The sequence below is a fragment of the Pezoporus flaviventris genome, unplaced genomic scaffold (genome assembly GCF_033815535.1).
Source record: "Pezoporus flaviventris isolate CSIRO_AGI_PZ_B2104156 unplaced genomic scaffold, CSIRO_AGI_Pfla_v1 ptg000043l, whole genome shotgun sequence".
Taxonomy (NCBI): Eukaryota; Metazoa; Chordata; class Aves; order Psittaciformes; family Psittacidae; genus Pezoporus; species Pezoporus flaviventris.
Window position 1 is genome coordinate 1,125,252 of NW_026892591.1, and position 22,335 is coordinate 1,147,586.

The following is a 22,335-nucleotide window of genomic DNA, read 5'->3' on the forward strand; positions in this document are numbered from 1 at the left end:
CAACCACTGCAGCCACTCCTAGTACAGGTGGAATATCTTCTACTTCCAATGTAGCCTCCACAACTACCCAGATAAAAGAATCCCCCACAACCGCAGTCCTTGTAACATCATCCTCCATTGCTCCAGGCACAAGCCCAACTACAGCCAGCACATCCCCTCTGCTGAACACATCCGAGGAGATCATTTCCACAACTTTGGCAACTTCTACACCCATTTCCTCTTTTCCAGAGACAACCAGTGCTACCAACACTGGTGCATCCACTCTGGAGGAAAGCACTGTGATCGCCCCAACCACCATGCTGGAAACCTCCACCAGTGTTTCCCAGAAAACGTCTCCGCCTGACACTACAGCTTTACTCTCTTCGACTCAAGCACAAACCTCTGCTTTAGAAACAACCTCCTCCCTGCTCTCCAGCAGCATGGGAACAACGAGCCCAGTACCACAAACAACCACTGCAGCCACTCCTAGTACAGGTGGAACATCTTCTACTTCCAATGTAGCCTCCACAACTACCCAGATAACAGAATCCCCCACAACCTCAGTCCTTGTAACATCATCCTCCACTGCTCCAGGCACAAGCCCAACTACAGCCAGCACATCCCCTCTTCTGAGCACATCTGAGGAGATCATTTCCACAACTTTGGCAACTTCTACACCCATTTCCTCTTTTCCAGAGACAAGCAGTGCTACCAACACTGGTGCATCCACTCTGGGGGAAAGCACTGTGATCGCCACAACCACCATGCTGGAAACCTCCACCAGTGTTTCACAGGAAACGTCTCCGCCTGACACTACAGCTTTACTATCTTCGACTCAAGCACAAACCTCTGCTTTAGAAACAGCCTCCTCCCTGCTCTCCAGCAGCATGGCAACAACGAGCCCAGTACCACAAACAACCACTGCAGTCTCTCCTAGTACAGGTGGAACATATTCTACTTCCAATGTAGCCTCCACAACGACCCAGATAAAAGAATCCCCCACAACCGCAGTCCTTGTAACCTCATCCTCCACTGCTCCAGGCACAAGCCCAACTACAGCCACCACATCCCCTCTTCTGAGCACATCCGAGGAGATCATTTCCACAACTTTGGCAACTTCTACACCCATTTCCTCTTTTCCAGCAACCTCCAGTGCTACTGGTGCATCCACTCTGGAGGAAAGCACTGTGATCGCCACAACCACCATGCTGGAAACCTCCACCAGCGTTTCCCAGGAAACGTCTCCGCCTGACGCTACAGCTTTTCTCTCTTCGACTCAAGCACAAACCTCTGCTTTAGAGACAACCTCCTCCCTGCTCTCCAGCAGCATGGGAACAACAAGCCCAGCAGCTCAACCAACCACTGCAGTCACTCCTAGCACAGGTAGAACATCTTCTGCTCCCGCTGTCACCTCGACAGCTACACAGGTAACAGAATCTCCCACAACCGGAGTCCTTGTAACGTCATCCTCCACTGCTCCAGGCACAAGCCCAACTACAACCACCAAATCCCCTTTTCTGAGCACATCCGAGGAGATCATTTCCACAACTTTGGCAACTTCTACACCCATTTCCTCTTTTCCAGAGACAACCAGTGCTACCAACACTGGTGCATCCACTCTGGAGGAAAGCACTGTGATCGCCACAACCACCATGCTGGAAAACTCCACCAGTGTTTCCCAGGAAACGTCTCCACCTGACACTGCAGCTTTACTCTCTTCGACACAAGGACAAATCTCTGCTATAGAGAAAACGACCACCATGCTCTCAAGCAGCATGGGAACAACGAGCCCTGTACCAAAAACAACCACTGCAGCCTCTCCTAGTACAGGTGGAACATCTTCTACTTCCAATGTAGCCTCCACAACTACCCAGATAAAAGAATCCCCCACAACCGCAGTCCTTGTAACATCATCCTCCACTGCTCCAGGCACAAGCCCAACTACAGCCACCGCATCTCCTCTTCTGAGCACATCCGAGGAGATCATTTCCACAACTTTGGCAACTTCTACACCCATTTCCTCTTTTCCAGCAACCTCCAGTGCTACTGGTGCATCCACTCTACAGGAAAGCACTGTGATCGCCACAACCACCATGCTGGAAACATCCACCAGCGTTTCCCAGGAAACGTCTCCGCCTGACGCTACAGCTTTTCTCTCTTCGACTCAAGCACAAACCTCTGCTTTAGAGACAACCTCCTCCCTGCTCTCCAGCAGCATGGGAGCAACGAGCCCAGTACCACAAACAACCACTGCAGCCGCTCCTAGTACAGGTGGAACATCTTCTACTTCCAATGTAGCGTCCACAACTACCCAGATAAAAGAATCCCCCACAACCGCAGTCCTTGTAACATCATCCTCCACTGCTCCAGGCACAAGCCCAACTACAGCCACCACATCCCCTCTTCTGAGCACATCCGAGGAGATCATTTTCACAACTTTGGCAAATTCTACACCCATTTCCTCTTTTCCAGAGACAACCAGTGCTACCAACACTGGTGCATCCACTCTGGAGGAAAGCGCTGTGATCGCCACAACCACCATGCTGGAAACATCCACCAGCGTTTCCCAGGAAACGTCTCCGCCTGACGCTACAGCTTTTCTCTCTTCGACTCAAGCACAAACCTCTGCTTTAGAGACAACCTCCTCCCTGCTCTCCAGCAGCATGGGAACAACAAGCCCAGCAGCTCAACCAACCACTGCAGTCACTCCTAGCACAGGTAGAACATCTTCTGCTCCCGCTGTCACCTCGACAGCTACACAGGTAACAGAATCTCCCACAACTGGAGTCCTTGTAACGTCATCCTCCACTGCTCCAGGCACAAGCCCAACTACAACCACCAAATCCCCTTTTCTGAGCACATCCGAGGAGATCATTTCCACAACTTTGGCAACTTCTACACCCATTTCCTCTTTTCCAGAGACAAGCAGTGCTACCAACACTGGTGCATCCACTCTGGAGGAAAGCACTGTGATCGCCACAACCACCATGCTGGAAACCTCCACCAGCGTTTCCCAGGAAACGTCTCCGCCTGACACTACAGCTTTACTCTCTTCGACTCAAGCACAAACCTCTGCTTTAGAAACAACTTCCTCCCTGCTCTCCAGCAGCATGGGAACAACGAGCCCAGTACCACAAACAACCACTGCAGTCTCTCCTAGTACAGGTGGAACATATTCTACTTCCAATGTAGCCTCCAAAACTACCCAGATAAAAGAATCCCCCACAACCGCAGTCCTTGTAACATCATCCTCCACTGCTCCAGGCACAAGCCCAACTACAGCCACCACATCCCCTCTTCTGAGCACATCCAGGGAGATCATTTCCACAACTTTGGCAACTTCTACACCCATTTCCTCTTTTCCAGCAACCTCCAGTGCTACTGGTGCATCCACTCTGGAGGAAAGCACTGTGATCGCCACAACCACCATGCTGGAAACCTCCACCAGCGTTTCCCAGGAAACGTCTCCGCCTGACGCTACAGCTTTTCTCTCTTCGACTCAAGCACAAACCTCTGCTTTAGAGACAACCTCCTCCCTGCTCTCCAGCAGCATGGGAACAACGAGCGCAGCACCTGAAACAACCACTGCAGTCACTCCTAGTACAGGTGGAATATCTTCTACTTCCAATGTAGCCTCCACAACTACCCAGATAACAGAATCCCCCACAACCGCAGTCCTTGTAACATCATCCTCCACTGCTCCAGCAACAAGCCCAACTACAGCCAGCACATCCCCTCTTCTGAACACATCCGAGGAGATCATTTCCACAACTTTGGCAACTTCTACACCCATTTCCTCTTTTCCAGAGACAACCACTGCTACCAACACTGGTGCATCCACTCTGGAGGAAAGCACTGTGATCGCCACAACCACCATGCTGGAAATCTCCACCAGTGTTTCCCAGGAAACGTCTAAGCCTGACACTGCAGCTTTACTCTCTTCGACACAAGCACAAACCACTGCTATAGAGAAAACGTCCACCCTGCTCTCCAGCAGCATGGGAACAACGAGCCCTGTACCAAAAACAACCACTGCAGCCACTCCTAGTACAGGTGGAACATATTCTACTTCCAATGTAGCCTCCACAACGACCCAGATAAAAGAATCCCCCACAACCGCAGTACTTGTAACATCATCCTCCACTGCTCCAGGCACAACCCCAACTACAGCCACCACATCCCCCCTTCTGAGCACATCCGAGGAGATCATTTCCACAGCTTTGGCAACTTCTACACCCATTTCCTCTTTTCCAGCAACCTCCAGTGCTACTGGTGCATCCACTCTAGAGGAAAGCACTGTGATCGCCACAACCACCATGCTGGAAACCTCCACAAGCGTTTCCCAGGAAACGTCTCCGCCTGACGCTACAGCTTTTCTCTCTTCGACTCAAGCACAAACCTCTGCTTTAGAGACAACCTCCTCCCTGCTCTCCAGCAGCATGGGAACAACAAGCCCAGCAGCTCAACCAACCACTGCAGTCACTCCTAGCACAGGTAGAACATCTTCTGCTCCCGCTGTCACCTCGACAGCTACACAGATAACAGAATCTCCCACAACTGAAGTCCTTGTAACGTCATCCTCCACTGCTCCAGGCACAAGCCCAACTACAACCACCAAATCCCCTCTTCTGAGCACATCCGAGGAGATCATTTCCACAACTTTGGCAACTTCTACACCCATTTCCTCTTTTCCAGCAACCTCCAGTGCTACTGGTGCATCCACTCTGGAGGAAAGCACTGTGATCGCCACAACCACCATGCTGGAAACCTCCACCAGCGTTTCCCAGGAAACGTCTCCGCCTGACGCTACAGCTTTTCTCTCTTCGACTCAAGCACAAACCTCTGCTTTAGAGACAACCTCCTCCCTGCTCTCCAGCAGCATGGGAGCAACGAGCCCAGTACCACAAACAACCACTGCAGCCACTCCTAGTACAGGTGGAATATCTTCTACTTCCAATGTAGCCTCCACAACTACCCAGAGAAAAGAATCCCCCACAACCGCAGTCCTTGTAACATCATCCTCCACTGCTCCAGGCACAAGCCCAGCTACAGCCAGCACATCCCCTCTGCTGAACACATCCGAGGAGATCATTTCCACAACTTTGGCAACTTCTACACCCATTTCCTCTTTTCCAGAGACAACCAGTGCTACCAACACTGGTGCATCCACTCTGGAGGAAAGCACTGTGATCGCCCCAACCACCATGCTGGAAACCTCCACCAGTGTTTCCCAGAAAACGTCTCCGCCTGACACTACAGCTTTACTCTCTTCGACTCAAGCACAAACCTCTGCTTTAGAAACAACCTCCTCCCTGCTCTCAAGCAGCATGGGAGCAACGAGCCCAGTACCACAAACAACCACTGCAGCCACTCCTAGTACAGGTGGAACATCTTCTACTTCCAATGTAGCCTCCACAACTACCCAGATAACAGAATCCCCCACAACCTCAGTCCTTGTAACATCATCCTCCACTGCTCCAGGCACAAGCCCAACTACAGCCAGCACATCCCCTCTTCTGAGCACATCTGAGGAGATCATTTCCACAACTTTGGCAACTTCTACACCCATTTCCTCTTTTCCAGAGACAAGCAGTGCTACCAACACTGGTGCATCCACTCTGGGGGAAAGCACTGTGATCGCCACAACCACCATGCTGGAAACCTCCACCAGTGTTTCCCAGGAAACGTCTCCTCCTGACACTACAGCTTTACTCTCTTCGACTCAAGCACAAACCTCTGCTTTAGAAACAGCCTCCTCCCTGCTCTCCAGCAGCATGGGAACAACGAGCCCAGTACCACAAACAACCACTGCAGTCTCTCCTAGTACAGGTGGAACATATTCTACTTCCAATGTAGCCTCCACAACGACCCAGATAAAAGAATCCCCCACAACCGCAGTCCTTGTAACCTCATCCTCCACTGCTCCAGGCACAAGCCCAACTACAGCCACCACATCCCCTCTTCTGAGCACATCCGAGGAGATCATTTCCACAACTTTGGCAACTTCTACACCCATTTCCTCTTTTCCAGCAACCTCCAGTGCTACTGGTGCATCCACTCTGGAGGAAAGCACTGTGATCGCCACAACCACCATGCTGGAAAACTCCACCAGCGTTTCTCAGGAAACGTCTCCGCCTGACGCTACAGCTTTTCTCTCTTCGACTCAAGCACAAACCTCTGCTTTAGAGACAACCTCCTCCCTGCTCTCCAGCAGCATGGGAACAACAAGCCCAGCAGCTCAACCAACCACTGCAGTCACTCCTAGCACAGGTAGAACATCTTCTGCTCCCGCTGTCACCTCGACAGCTACACAGGTAACAGAATCTCCCACAACTGGAGTCCTTGTAACGTCATCCTCCACTGCTCCAGGCACAAGCCCAACTACAACCACCAAATCCCCTTTTCTGAGCACATCCGAGGAGATCATTTCCACAACTTTGGCAACTTCTACACCCATTTCCTCTTTTCCAGAGACAAGCAGTGCTACCAACACTGGTGCATCCACTCTGGAGGAAAGCACTGTGATCGCCACAACCACCATGCTGGAAACCTCCACCAGTGTTTCCCAGGAAACGTCTCCTTCTGACACTACAGCTTTACTCTTTTCGACTCAAGCACAATCCTCTGCTTTAGAAACAACCTCCTCCCTGCTCTCCAGCAGCATGGGAACAACGAGCCCAGTACCACAAACAACCACTGCAGCCACTCCTAGTACAGGTGGAACATCTACTTCCAATGAAGCCTCCACAACTACCCAGATAACAGAATCCCCCACAACCGCAGTCCTTGTAACATCATCCTCCACTGCTCCAGGCACAAGCCAAACTACAGCCACCACATCCCCTTTTCTGAACACATCCGAGGAGATCATTTCCACAACTTTGGCAACTTCTACACCCATTTCCTCTTTTCCAGAGACAACCAGTGCTACTGGTGCATCCACTCTGGAGGAAAGCACTGTGATCGCCACAACCACCATGCTGGAAACCTCCACCAGTGTTTCCCAGGAAACGTCTCCGCCTGACACTACAGCTTTTCTCTCTTCGACTCAAGCACAAACCTCTGCTTTAGAAACAACCTCCTCCCTGCTCTCAAGCAGCATGGGTACAACGAGCCCAGTACCACAAACAACCACTGCAGTCTCTCCTAGTACAGGTGGAACATATTCTACTTCCAATGTAGCCTCCACAACTACCCAGATAAAAGAATCCCCCACAACCGCAGTCCTTGTAACATCATCCTCCACTGCTCCAGGCACAAGCCCAACTACAGCCACCACATCCCCTCTTCTGAGCACATCCGAGGAGATCATTTCCACAACTTTGGCAACTTCTACACCCATTTCCTCTTTTCCAGCAACCTCCAGTGCTACTGGTGCATCCACTCTGGAGGAAAGCACTGTGATCGCCACAACCACCATGCTGGAAACCTCCACCAGCGTTTCCCAGGAAACGTCTCCGCCTGACGCTACAGCTTTTCTCTCTTCGACTCAAGCACAAACCTCTGCTTTAGAGACAACCTCCTCCCTGCTCTCCAGCAGCATGGGAACAACGAGCGCAGCACCTGAAACAACCACTGCAGCCACTCCTAGCACAGGTAGAACATCTTCTGCTCCCGCTGTCACCTCGACAGCTACACAGATAACAGAATCTCCCACAACTGAAGTCCTTGTAACGTCATCCTCCACTGCTCCAGGCACAAGCCCAACTACAACCACCAAATCCCCTCTTCTGAGCACATCCGAGGAGATCATTTCCACAACTTTGGCAACTTCTACACCCATTTCCTCTTTTCCAGCAACCTCCAGTGCTACTGGTGCATCCACTCTGGAGGAAAGCACTGTGATCGCCACAACCACCATGCTGGAAACCTCCACCAGTGTTTCCCAGAAAACGTCTCCGCCTGACGCTACAGCTTTTCTCTCTTCGACTCAAGCACAAACCTCTGCTTTAGAGACAACCTCCTCCCTGCTCTCCAGCAGCATGGGAGCAACGAGCCCAGTACCACAAACAACCACTGCAGCCACTCCTAGTACAGGTGGAATATCTTCTACTTCCAATGTAGCCTCCACAACTACCCAGATAAAAGAATCCCCCACAACCGCAGTCCTTGTAACATCATCCTTTACCGCTCCAGGCACAAGCCCAACTACAGCCAGCACATCCCCTCTGCTGAACACATCCGAGGAGATCATTTCCACAACTTTGGCAACTTCTACACCCATTTCCTCTTTTCCAGAGACAACCAGTGCTACCAACACTGGTGCATCCACTCTGGAGGAAAGCACTGTGATCGCCCCAACCACCATGCTGGAAACCTCCACCAGTGTTTCCCAGAAAACGTCTCCGCCTGACACTACAGCTTTACTCTCTTCGACTCAAGCACAAACCTCTGCTTTAGAAACAACCTCCTCCCTGCTCTCAAGCAGCATGGGAGCAACGAGCCCAGTACCACAAACAACCACTGCAGCCACTCCTAGTACAGGTGGAACATCTTCTACTTCCAATGTAGCCTCCACAACTACCCAGATAACAGAATCCCCCACAACCTCAGTCCTTGTAACATCATCCTCCACTGCTCCAGGCACAAGCCCAACTACAGCCAGCACATCCCCTCTTCTGAGCACATCTGAGGAGATCATTTCCACAACTTTGGCAACTTCTACACCCATTTCCTCTTTTCCAGAGACAAGCAGTGCTACCAACACTGGTGCATCCACTCTGGGGGAAAGCACTGTGATCGCCACAACCACCATGCTGGAAACCTCCACCAGTGTTTCCCAGGAAACGTCTCCTCCTGACACTACAGCTTTACTCTCTTCGACTCAAGCACAAACCTCTGCTTTAGAAACAGCCTCCTCCCTGCTCTCCAGCAGCATGGGAACAACGAGCCCAGTACCACAAACAACCACTGCAGCCACTCCTAGTACAGGTGGAACATCTACTTCCAATGAAGCCTCCACAACTACCCAGATAACAGAATCCCCCACAACCGCAGTCCTTGTAACATCATCCTCCACTGCTCCAGGCACAAGCCAAACTACAGCCACCACATCCCCTTTTCTGAACACATCCGAGGAGATCATTTCCACAACTTTGGCAACTTCTACACCCATTTCCTCTTTTCCAGAGACAACCAGTGCTACTGGTGCATCCACTCTGGAGGAAAGCACTGTGATCGCCACAACCACCATGCTGGAAACCTCCACCAGTGTTTCCCAGGAAACGTCTCCGCCTGACACTACAGCTTTTCTCTCTTCGACTCAAGCACAAACCTCTGCTTTAGAAACAACCTCCTCCCTGCTCTCAAGCAGCATGGGTACAACGAGCCCAGTACCACAAACAACCACTGCAGTCTCTCCTAGTACAGGTGGAACATCTTCTACTTCCAATGTAGCCTCCACAACTACCCAGATAAAAGAATCCCCCACAACCGCAGTCCTTGTAACATCATCCTCCACTGCTCCAGGCACAAGCCCAACTACAGCCACCACATCCCCTCTTCTGAGCACATCCGAGGAGATCATTTCCAAAACTTTGGCAACTTCTACACCCATTTCCTCTTTTCCAGCAACCTCCAGTGCTACTGGTGCATCCACTCTGGAGGAAAGCACTGTGATCGCCACAACCACCATGCTGGAAACCTCCACCAGCGTTTCCCAGGAAACGTCTCCGCCTGACGCTACAGCTTTTCTCTCTTCGACTCAAGCACAAACCTCTGCTTTAGAGACAACCTCCTCCCTGCTCTCCAGCAGCATGGGAACAACGAGCGCAGCACCTGAAACAACCACTGCAGCCACTCCTAGTACACGTGGAACATCTTCTGCTCCCGCTGTCACCTCGACAGCTACACAGATAACAGAATCCCCCACAACCGCAGTCCTTGTAACATCATCCTCCATTGCTCCAGCAACAAGCCCAACTACAGCCAGCACATCCCCTCTTCTGGACACATCCGAGGAGATCATTTCCACAACTTTGGCAACTTCTACACCCATTTCCTCTTTTCCAGAGACAACCAGTGCTACCAACACTGGTGCATCAACTCTGGAGGAAAGCACTGTGATCGCCACAACCACCATGCTGGAAACCTCCACCAGTGTTTCCCAGGAAACGTCTCCGCCTGACACTACAGCATTTCTCTCTTCGACTCAAGCACAAACCTCTGCTTTAGAAACAACCTCCTCCCTGCTCTCAAGCAGCATGGGAACAACGAGCCCAGTACCACAAACAACCACTGCAGTCTCTCCTAGTACAGGTGGAACATATTCTACTTCCAATGTAGCCTCCACAACGACCCAGATAAAAGAATCCCCCACAACCGCAGTCCTTGTAACCTCATCCTCCACTGCTCCAGGCACAAGCCCAGCCACAGCCACCACATCCCCCCTTCTGAGCACATCCGAGGAGATCATTTCCACAACTTTGGCAACTTCTACACCCATTTCCTCTTTTCCAGCAACCTCCAGTGCTACTGGTGCATCCACTCTAGAGGAAAGCACTGTGATCGCCACAACCACCATGCTGGAAACCTCCACAAGCGTTTCCCAGGAAACGTCTCCGCCTGACGCTACAGCTTTTCTCTCTTCGACTCAAGCACAAACCTCTGCTTTAGAGACAACCTCCTCCCTGCTCTCCAGCAGCATGGGAACAACAAGCCCAGCAGCTCAACCAACCACTGCAGTCACTCCTAGCACAAGTAGAACATCTTCTGCTCCCGCTGTCACCTCGACAGCTACACAGGTAACAGAATCTCCCACAACTGAAGTCCTTGTAACGTCATCCTCCACTGCTCCAGGCACAAGCCCAACTACAACCACCAAATCCCCTTTTCTGAGCACATCCGAGGAGATCATTTCCACAACTTTGGCAACTTCTACACCCATTTCCTCTTTTCCAGAGACAAGCAGTGCTACCAACACTGGTGCATCCACTCTGGAGGAAAGCACTGTGATCGCCACAACCACCATGCTGGAAACCTCCACCAGTGTTTCCCAGGAAACGTCTCCTTCTGACACTACAGCTTTACTCTTTTCGACTCAAGCACAATCCTCTGCTTTAGAAACAACCTCCTCCCTGCTCTCCAGCAGCATGGGAACAACGAGCCCAGTACCACAAACAACCACTGCAGCCACTCCTAGTACAGGTGGAACATCTACTTCCAATGTAGCCTCCACAACTACCCAGATAACAGAATCCCCCACAACCGCAGTCCTTGTAACATCATCCTCCACTGCTCCAGGCACAAGCCAAACTACAGCCACCACATCCCCTTTTCTGAACACATCCGAGGAGATCATTTCCACAACTTTGGCAACTTCTACACCCATTTCCTCTTTTCCAGAGACAACCAGTGCTACTGGTGCATCCACTCTGGAGGAAAGCACTGTGATCGCCACAACCACCATGCTGGAAACCTCCACCAGTGTTTCCCAGGAAACGTCTCCGCCTGACACTACAGCTTTTCTCTCTTCGACTCAAGCACAAACCTCTGCTTTAGAAACAACCTCCTCCCTGCTCTCAAGCAGCATGGGTACAACGAGCCCAGTACCACAAACAACCACTGCAGTCTCTCCTAGTACAGGTGGAACATCTTCTACTTCCAATGTAGCCTCCACAACTACCCAGATAAAAGAATCCCCCACAACCGCAGTCCTTGTAACATCATCCTCCACTGCTCCAGGCACAAGCCCAACTACAGCCACCACATCCCCTCTTCTGAGCACATCCGAGGAGATCATTTCCACAACTTTGGCAACTTCTACACCCATTTCCTCTTTTCCAGCAACCTCCAGTGCTACTGGTGCATCCACTCTGGAGGAAAGCACTGTGATCGCCACAACCACCATGCTGGAAACCTCCACCAGCGTTTCCCAGGAAACGTCTCCGCCTGACGCTACAGCTTTTCTCTCTTCGACTCAAGCACAAACCTCTGCTTTAGAGACAACCTCCTCCCTGCTCTCCAGCAGCATGGGAACAACGAGCGCAGCACCTGAAACAACCACTGCAGCCACTCCTAGCACAGGTAGAACATCTTCTGCTCCCGCTGTCACCTCGACAGCTACACAGATAACAGAATCTCCCACAACTGAAGTCCTTGTAACGTCATCCTCCACTGCTCCAGGCACAAGCCCAACTACAACCACCAAATCCCCTCTTCTGAGCACATCCGAGGAGATCATTTCCACAACTTTGGCAACTTCTACACCCATTTCCTCTTTTCCAGCAACCTCCAGTGCTACTGGTGCATCCACTCTGGAGGAAAGCACTGTGATCGCCACAACCACCATGCTGGAAACCTCCACCAGTGTTTCCCAGGAAACGTCTCCGCCTGACGCTACAGCTTTTCTCTCTTCGACTCAAGCACAAACCTCTGCTTTAGAGACAACCTCCTCCCTGCTCTCCAGCAGCATGGGAGCAACGAGCCCAGTACCACAAACAACCACTGCAGCCACTCCTAGTACAGGTGGAATATCTTCTACTTCCAATGTAGCCTCCACAACTACCCAGATAAAAGAATCCCCCACAACCGCAGTCCTTGTAACATCATCCTTTACCGCTCCAGGCACAAGCCCAGCTACAGCCAGCACATCCCCTCTGCTGAACACATCCGAGGAGATCATTTCCACAACTTTGGCAACTTCTACACCCATTTCCTCTTTTCCAGAGACAACCAGTGCTACCAACACTGGTGCATCCACTCTGGAGGAAAGCACTGTGATCGCCCCAACCACCATGCTGGAAACCTCCACCAGTGTTTCCCAGAAAACGTCTCCGCCTGACACTACAGCTTTACTCTCTTCGACTCAAGCACAAACCTCTGCTTTAGAAACAACCTCCTCCCTGCTCTCAAGCAGCATGGGAGCAACGAGCCCAGTACCACAAACAACCACTGCAGCCACTCCTAGTACAGGTGGAACATCTTCTACTTCCAATGTAGCCTCCACAACTACCCAGATAACAGAATCCCCCACAACCTCAGTCCTTGTAACATCATCCTCCACTGCTCCAGGCACAAGCCCAACTACAGCCAGCACATCCCCTCTTCTGAGCACATCTGAGGAGATCATTTCCACAACTTTGGCAACTTCTACACCCATTTCCTCTTTTCCAGAGACAAGCAGTGCTACCAACACTGGTGCATCCACTCTGGGGGAAAGCACTGTGATCGCCACAACCACCATGCTGGAAACCTCCACCAGTGTTTCCCAGGAAACGTCTCCTCCTGACACTACAGCTTTACTCTCTTCGACTCAAGCACAAACCTCTGCTTTAGAAACAGCCTCCTCCGTGCTCTCCAGCAGCATGGGAACAACGAGCCCAGTACCACAAACAACCACTGCAGCCACTCCTAGTACAGGTGGAACATCTACTTCCAATGAAGCCTCCACAACTACCCAGATAACAGAATCCCCCACAACCGCAGTCCTTGTAACATCATCCTCCACTGCTCCAGGCACAAGCCAAACTACAGCCACCACATCCCCTTTTCTGAACACATCCGAGGAGATCATTTCCACAACTTTGGCAACTTCTACACCCATTTCCTCTTTTCCAGAGACAACCAGTGCTACTGGTGCATCCACTCTGGAGGAAAGCACTGTGATCGCCACAACCACCATGCTGGAAACCTCCACCAGTGTTTCCCAGGAAACGTCTCCGCCTGACACTACAGCTTTTCTCTCTTCGACTCAAGCACAAACCTCTGCTTTAGAAACAACCTCCTCCCTGCTCTCAAGCAGCATGGGTACAACGAGCCCAGTACCACAAACAACCACTGCAGTCTCTCCTAGTACAGGTGGAACATATTCTACTTCCAATGTAGCCTCCACAACTACCCAGATAAAAGAATCCCCCACAACCGCAGTCCTTGTAACATCATCCTCCACTGCTCCAGGCACAAGCCCAACTACAGCCACCACATCCCCTCTTCTGAGCACATCCGAGGAGATCATTTCCAAAACTTTGGCAACTTCTACACCCATTTCCTCTTTTCCAGCAACCTCCAGTGCTACTGGTGCATCCACTCTGGAGGAAAGCACTGTGATCGCCACAACCACCATGCTGGAAACCTCCACCAGCGTTTCCCAGGAAACGTCTCCGCCTGACGCTACAGCTTTTCTCTCTTCGACTCAAGCACAAACCTCTGCTTTAGAGACAACCTCCTCCCTGCTCTCCAGCAGCATGGGAACAACGAGCGCAGCACCTGAAACAACCACTGCAGCCACTCCTAGTACACGTGGAACATCTTCTGCTCCCGCTGTCACCTCGACAGCTACACAGATAACAGAATCCCCCACAACCGCAGTCCTTGTAACATCATCCTCCATTGCTCCAGCAACAAGCCCAACTACAGCCAGCACATCCCCTCTTCTGGACACATCCGAGGAGATCATTTCCACAACTTTGGCAACTTCTACACCCATTTCCTCTTTTCCAGAGACAACCAGTGCTACCAACACTGGTGCATCAACTCTGGAGGAAAGCACTGTGATCGCCACAACCACCATGCTGGAAACCTCCACCAGTGTTTCCCAGGAAACGTCTCCGCCTGACACTACAGCATTTCTCTCTTCGACTCAAGCACAAACCTCTGCTTTAGAAACAACCTCCTCCCTGCTCTCAAGCAGCATGGGAACAACGAGCCCAGTACCACAAACAACCACTGCAGTCTCTCCTAGTACAGGTGGAACATATTCTACTTCCAATGTAGCCTCCACAACGACCCAGATAAAAGAATCCCCCACAACCGCAGTCCTTGTAACCTCATCCTCCACTGCTCCAGGCACAAGCCCAGCTACAGCCACCACATCCCCCCTTCTGAGCACATCCGAGGAGATCATTTCCACAACTTTGGCAACTTCTACACCCATTTCCTCTTTTCCAGCAACCTCCAGTGCTACTGGTGCATCCACTCTAGAGGAAAGCACTGTGATCGCCACAACCACCATGCTGGAAACCTCCACCAGCGTTTCCCAGGAAACGTCTCCGCCTGACGCTACAGCTTTTCTCTCTTCGACTCAAGCACAAACCTCTGCTTTAGAGACAACCTCCTCCCTGCTCTCCAGCAGCATGGGAACAACAAGCCCAGCAGCTCAACCAACCACTGCAGTCACTCCTAGCACAAGTAGAACATCTTCTGCTCCCGCTGTCACCTCGACAGCTACACAGATAACAGAATCTCCCACAACTGAAGTCCTTGTAACGTCATCCTCCACTGCTCCAGGCACAAGCCCAACTACAACCACCAAATCCCCTCTTCTGAGCACATCTGAGGAGATCATTTCCACAACTTTGGCAACTTCTACACCCATTTCCTCTTTTCCAGCAACCTCCAGTGCTACTGGTGCATCCACTCTGGAGGAAAGCACTGTGATCGCCACAACCACCATGCTGGAAACCTCCACCAGTGTTTCCCAGGAAACGTCTCCGCCTGACACTACAGCTTTACTCTCTTCGACTCAAGCACAAACCTCTGCTTTAGAAACAACCTCCTCCCTGCTCTCCAGCAGCATGGGAACAACGAGCCCAGTACCACAAACAACCACTGCAGCCACTCCTAGTACAGGTGGAACATCTTCTACTTCCAATGTAGCCTCCACAACTACCCAGATAAAAGAATCCCCCTCAACCGCAGTCCTTGTAACATCATCCTCCACTGCTCCAGGCACAAGCCCAACTACAGCCACCACATCCCCTCTTCTGAGCACATCCGAGGAGATCATTTCCAAAACTTTGGCAACTTCTACACCCATTTCCTCTTTTCCAGCAACCTCCAGTGCTACTGGTGCATCCACTCTGGAGGAAAGCACTGTGATCGCCACAACCACCATGCTGGAAACCTCCACCAGCGTTTCCCAGGAAACGTCTCCGCCTGACGCTACAGCTTTTCTCTCTTCGACTCAAGCACAAACCTCTGCTTTAGAGACAACCTCCTCCCTGCTCTCCAGCAGCATGGGAGCAAAGAGCCCAGTACCACAAACAACCACTGCAGCCACTCCTAGTACAGGTGGAATATCTTCTACTTCCAATGTAGCCTCCACAACTACCCAGATAAAAGAATCCCCCACAACCGCAGTCCTTGTAACATCATCCTTTACCGCTCCAGGCACAAGCCCAGCTACAGCCAGCACATCCCCTCTGCTGAACACATCCGAGGAGATCATTTCCACAACTTTGGCAACTTCTACACCCATTTCCTCTTTTCCAGAGACAACCAGTGCTACCAACACTGGTGCATCCACTCTGGAGGAAAGCACTGTGATCGCCCCAACCACCATGCTGGAAACCTCCACCAGTGTTTCCCAGAAAACGTCTCCGCCTGACACTACAGCTTTACTCTCTTCGACTCAAGCACAAACCTCTGCTTTAGAAACAACCTCCTCCCTGCTCTCAAGCAGCATGGGAGCAACGAGCCCAGTACCACAAACAACCACTGCAGCCACTCCTAGTACAGGTGGAACATCTTCTACTTCCAATGTAGCCTCCACAACTACCCAGATAACAGAATCCCCCACAACCTCAGTCCTTGTAACATCATCCTCCACTGCTCCAGGCACAAGCCCAACTACAGCCAGCACATCCCCTCTTCTGAGCACATCTGAGGAGATCATTTCCACAACTTTGGCAACTTCTACACCCATTTCCTCTTTTCCAGAGACAAGCAGTGCTACCAACACTGGTGCATCCACTCTGGGGGAAAGCACTGTGATCGCCACAACCACCATGCTGGAAACCTCCACCAGTGTTTCCCAGGAAACGTCTCCTCCTGACACTACAGCTTTACTCTCTTCGACTCAAGCACAAACCTCTGCTTTAGAAACAGCCTCCTCCCTGCTCTCCAGCAGCATGGGAACAACGAGCCCAGTACCACAAACAACCACTGCAGTCTCTCCTAGTACAGGTGGAACATATTCTACTTCCAATGTAGCCTCCACAACGACCCAGATAAAAGAATCCCCCACAACCGCAGTCCTTGTAACATCATCCTCCACTGCTCCAGGCACAAGCCCAACTACAGCCACCACATCCCCTCTTCTGAGCACATCCGAGGAGATCATTTCCACAACTTTGGCAACTTCTACACCCATTTCCTCTTTTCCAGCAACCTCCAGTGCTACTGGTGCATCCACTCTGGAGGAAAGCACTGTGATCGCCACAACCACCATGCTGGAAAACTCCACCAGCGTTTCTCAGGAAACGTCTCCGCCTGACGCTACAGCTTTTCTCTCTTCGACTCAAGCACAAACCTCTGCTTTAGAGACAACCTCCTCCCTGCTCTCCAGCAGCATGGGAACAACAAGCCCAGCAGCTCAACCAACCACTGCAGTCACTCCTAGCACAGGTAGAACATCTTCTGCTCCCGCTGTCACCTCGACAGCTACACAGGTAACAGAATCTCCCACAACTGGAGTCCTTGTAACATCATCCTCCACTGCTCCAGGCACAAGCCCAACTACAACCACCAAATCCCCTTTTCTGAGCACATCCGAGGAGATCATTTCCACAACTTTGGCAACTTCTACACCCATTTCCTCTTTTCCAGAGACAAGCAGTGCTACCAACACTGGTGCATCCACTCTGGAGGAAAGCACTGTGATCGCCACAACCACCATGCTGGAAACCTCCACCAGTGTTTCCCAGGAAACGTCTCCTTCTGACACTACAGCTTTACTCTTTTCGACTCAAGCACAATCCTCTGCTTTAGAAACAACCTCCTCCCTGCTCTCCAGCAGCATGGGAACAACGAGCCCAGTACCACAAACAACCACTGCAGCCACTCCTAGTACAGGTGGAACATCTACTTCCAATGAAGCCTCCACAACTACCCAGATAACAGAATCCCCCACAACCGCAGTCCTTGTAACATCATCCTCCACTGCTCCAGGCACAAGCCAAACTACAGCCACCACATCCCCTTTTCTGAACACATCCGAGGAGATCATTTCCACAACTTTGGCAACTTCTACACCCATTTCCTCTTTTCCAGAGACAACCAGTGCTACTGGTGCATCCACTCTGGAGGAAAGCACTGTGATCGCCACAACCACCATGCTGGAAACCTCCACCAGTGTTTCCCAGGAAACGTCTCCGCCTGACACTACAGCTTTTCTCTCTTCGACTCAAGCACAAACCTCTGCTTTAGAAACAACCTCCTCCCTGCTCTCAAGCAGCATGGGTACAACGAGCCCAGTACCACAAACAACCACTGCAGTCTCTCCTAGTACAGGTGGAATATATTCTACTTCCAATGTAGCCTCCACAACTACCCAGATAAAAGAATCCCCCACAACCGCAGTCCTTGTAACCTCATCCTCCACTGCTCCAGGCACAAGCCCAACTACAGCCACCACATCCCCTCTTCTGAGCACATCCGAGGAGATCATTTCCACAACTTTGGCAACTTCTACACCCATTTCCTCTTTTCCAGAGACAACCAGTGCTACCAACACTGGTGCATCCACTCTAGAGGAAAGCACTGTGATCGCCACAACCACCATGCTGGAAATCTCCACCAGTGTTTCCCAGGAAACGTCTCCGCCTGACACTGCAGCTTTACTCTCTTCGACACAAGCACAAACCTCTGCTATAGAGAAAACCTCCTCCATGCTCTCCAGCAGCATGGGAACAACGAGCCCTGTACCAAAAACAACCACTGCAGCCACTCCTAGTACAGGTGGAACATATTCTACTTCCAATGTAGCCTCCACAACTACCCAGATAAAAGAATCCCCCACAACCGCAGTACTTGTAACATCATCCTCCACTGCTCCAGGCACAAGCCCAGCTACAGCCACCACATCCCCCCTTCTGAGCACATCCGAGGAGATCATTTCCACAACTTTGGCAACTTCTACACCCATTTCCTCTTTTCCAGCAACCTCCAGTGCTACTGGTGCATCCACTCTAGAGGAAAGCACTGTGATCGCCACAACCACCATGCTGGAAACCTCCACAAGCGTTTCCCAGGAAACGTCTCCGCCTGACGCTACAGCTTTTCTCTCTTCGACTCAAGCACAAACCTCTGCTTTAGAGACAACCTCCTCCCTGCTCTCCAGCAGCATGGGAACAACAAGCCCAGCAGCTCAACCAACCACTGCAGTCACTCCTAGCACAAGTAGAACATCTTCTGCTCCCGCTGTCACCTCGACAGCTACACAGATAACAGAATCTCCCACAACTGAAGTCCTTGTAACGTCATCCTCCACTGCTCCAGGCACAAGCCCAACTACAACCACCAAATCCCCTCTTCTGAACACATCCGAGGAGATCATTTCCACAACTTTGGCAACTTCTACACCCATTTCCTCTTTTCCAGCAACCTCCAGTGCTACTGGTACATCCACTCTGGAGGAAAGCACTGTGATCGCCACCACCACCATGCTGGAAAACTCCACCAGTGTTTCCCAGGAACCGTCTCCTCCTGACACTACAGCTTTACTCTTTTCGACTCAAGCACAATCCTCTGCTTTAGAAACAACCTCCTCCCTGCTCTCCAGCAGCATGGGAACAACGAGCCCAGTACCACAAACAACAACTGCAGCCATTCCTAGTACAGGTGGAACATCTTCTACTTCCAATGAAGCCTCCACAACTACCCAGATAAAAGAATCCCCCACAACCGCAGTCCTTGTAACATCATCCTCCACTGCTCCAGGCACAAGCCCAACTACAGCCACCACATCCCCCCTTCTGAACACATCCGAGGAGATCATTTCCACAACTTTGGCAACTTCTACACCCATTTCCTCTTTTCCAGAGACAACCAGTGCTACCAACACTGGTGCATCCACTCTGGAGGAAAACACTGTGATCGCCACAACCACCATGCTGGAAACCTCCACCAGTGTTTCCCAGGAAACGTCTCCGCCTGACACTACAGCTTTACTCTCTTCGACTCAAGCACAAACCTCTGCTTTAGAAACAACCTCCTCCCTGCTCTCCAGCAGCATGGGAACAACGAGCCCAGTACCACAAACAACCACTGCAGCCACTCCTAGTACAGGTGGAACATCTTCTACTTCCAATGTAGCCTCCACAACTACCCAGATAAAAGAATCCCCCTCAACCGCAGTCCTTGTAACATCATCCTCCATTGCTCCAGGCACAAGCCCAACTACAACCACCACATCCCCTCTTCTGAACACATCCGAGGAGATCATTTCCACAACTTTGGCAACTTCTACACCCATTTCCTCTTTTCCAGCAACCTCCAGTGCTACCAACACTGGTGCATCCACTCTGGAGGAAAGCGCTGTGATCGCCACAACCACCATGCTGGAAACCTCCACCAGCGTTTCCCAGGAAACCTCTCTGCCTGACGCTACAGCTTTTCTCTCTTCGACTCAAGCACAAACCTCTGCTTTAGAGACAACCTCCTCCCTGCTCTCCAGCAGCATTGGAACAACGAGCGCAGCAGCTGAAACAACCACTGCAGCCACTCCTAGTACAGGTGGAACATCTTCTGCTCCCGCTGTCACCTCGACAGCTACACAGATAACAGAATCCCCCACAGCTGCAGTCCTTGTAACATCATCCTCCATTGCTCCAGCAACAAGCCGAACTACAGCCAGCACATCCCCTCTTCTGAACACATCCGAGGAGATCATTTCCACAACTTTGGCAACTTCTACACCCATTTCCTCTTTTCCAGAGACAACCAGTGCTACCAACACTGGTGCATCCACTCTGGAGGAAAGCACTGTGATCGCCCCAACCACCATGCTGGAAACCTCCACCAGTGTTTCACAGGAAACGTCTCCTGCTGACACTACAGCTTTACTCTCTTCGACACAAGGACAAACCTCTGCTTTAGAAACAACCTCCTCCCTGCTCTCAAGCAGCATGGGAACAACGAGCCCTGTACCAAGAACAACCACTGCATCCACTCCAAGTACAAGTGGAACATCTTCTACTTCCAATGTAGCCTCCACAACTACCCAGATAACAGAATCCCCCACATCCGCAGTCCTTGTAACATCATCCTCCACCGCTCCAGGCGCAAGCCCAACTACAACCACCAAATCCCCTTTTCTGAGCACATCCGAGGAGATCATTTCCACAACTTTGGCAACTTCTACACCCATTTCCTCTTTTCCTGATACAAGCAGTGCTACCAACACTGGTGCATCCACTCTGGAGGAAAGCACTGTGATCGCCACAACCACCATGCTGGAAACCTCCACCAGTGTTTCCCAGGAAACGTCTCCTTCTGACACTACAGCTTTGCTCTCTTCGACTCAAGCACAAACCTCTGCTTTAGAGACAACCTCCTCCCTGCTCTCAAGCAGCATGGGAACAACGAGCCCAGTACCACAAACAACCACTGCAGTCTCTCCTAGTACAGGTGGAACATCTTCTACTTCCAATGTAGCCTCCACAACTACCCAGATAAAAGAATCCCCCACAACCGCAGTCCTTGTAACATCATCCTCCACTGCTCCAGGCACAAGCCCAACTACAGCCACCACATCCCCTCTTCTGAGCACATCCGAGGAGATCATTTCCACAACTTTGGCAACTTCTACACCCATTTCCTCTTTTCCAGCAACCTCCAGTGCTACTGGTGCATCCACTCTGGGGGAAAGCACTGTGATCGCCACAGCCACCATGCTGGAAACCTCCACCAGTGTTTCCCAGGAAACGTCTCCGCCTGACGCTACAGCTTTTCTCTCTTCGACTCAAGCACAAACCTCTGCTTTAGAGACAACCTCCTCCCTGCTCTCCAGCAGCATGGGAACAACAAGCCCAGCAGCTCAACCAACCACTGCAGTCACTCCTAGCACAGGTAGAACATCTTCTTCTCCCGCTGTCACCTCGACAGCTACACAGATAACAGAATCCCCCACAACCGCAGTCCTTGTAACATCATCCTCCACCGCTCCAGGCACAAGCCCAACTACAACTACCACATCCCCTTTTCTGAGCACATCCGAGGAGATCATTTCCACAACTTTGGCAACTTCTACACCCATTTCCTCTTTTCCAGAGACAACCAGTGCTACCAACACTGGTGCATCCACTCTGGAGGAAAGCACTGTGATCGCCACAACCACCATGCTGGAAACCTCCACCAGTGTTTCCCAGGAAACGTCTCCTCCTGACACTACAGCTTTTCTCTCTTCGACTCAAGCACAAACCTCTGCTTTAGAGAGAACATCATCCCTGCTCTCTGGCATCATGGGAACAACGAGCGCAGCACCTGAAACAACCACTGCAGCCACTCCTAGTTCAGGTGGAACATCTTCTGCTCCCGCTGTAACCTCGACAGCTACACAGATAACAGAATCTCCCACAACCGAAGTCCTTGTAACATCATCCTTTATTGCTCCAGGCACAAGCCCAACTACAGCCAGGA

At 51.3% G+C, this 22,335-nt stretch overlaps 1 protein-coding gene across 1 annotated transcript in view; it reads left to right on the forward strand.

Moving 5' to 3' along the window:
- The first annotated feature begins 419 nt into the window (after positions 1–419).
- MUC16 (mucin 16, cell surface associated) overlaps positions 420–22,335 on the forward strand; it is a 57,912-nt gene continuing 35,996 nt past the window's right edge. Inside the window, exons 1-16 of the mRNA XM_061466633.1 lie at positions 420–778; positions 949–1,140; positions 1,837–1,979; positions 3,787–4,026; positions 7,336–7,432; positions 8,044–8,241; positions 10,619–10,721; positions 11,558–11,781; positions 12,472–12,614; positions 13,537–13,639; positions 15,574–15,791; positions 16,087–16,275; positions 16,981–17,179; positions 20,011–20,208; positions 20,755–21,047; positions 21,352–21,494. Coding sequence (XP_061322617.1) covers positions 420–778; positions 949–1,140; positions 1,837–1,979; positions 3,787–4,026; positions 7,336–7,432; positions 8,044–8,241; positions 10,619–10,721; positions 11,558–11,781; positions 12,472–12,614; positions 13,537–13,639; positions 15,574–15,791; positions 16,087–16,275; positions 16,981–17,179; positions 20,011–20,208; positions 20,755–21,047; positions 21,352–21,494 — 3,042 coding nt within the window. The remainder of the gene's footprint in view (positions 779–948; positions 1,141–1,836; positions 1,980–3,786; positions 4,027–7,335; positions 7,433–8,043; positions 8,242–10,618; positions 10,722–11,557; positions 11,782–12,471; positions 12,615–13,536; positions 13,640–15,573; positions 15,792–16,086; positions 16,276–16,980; positions 17,180–20,010; positions 20,209–20,754; positions 21,048–21,351; positions 21,495–22,335) is intronic.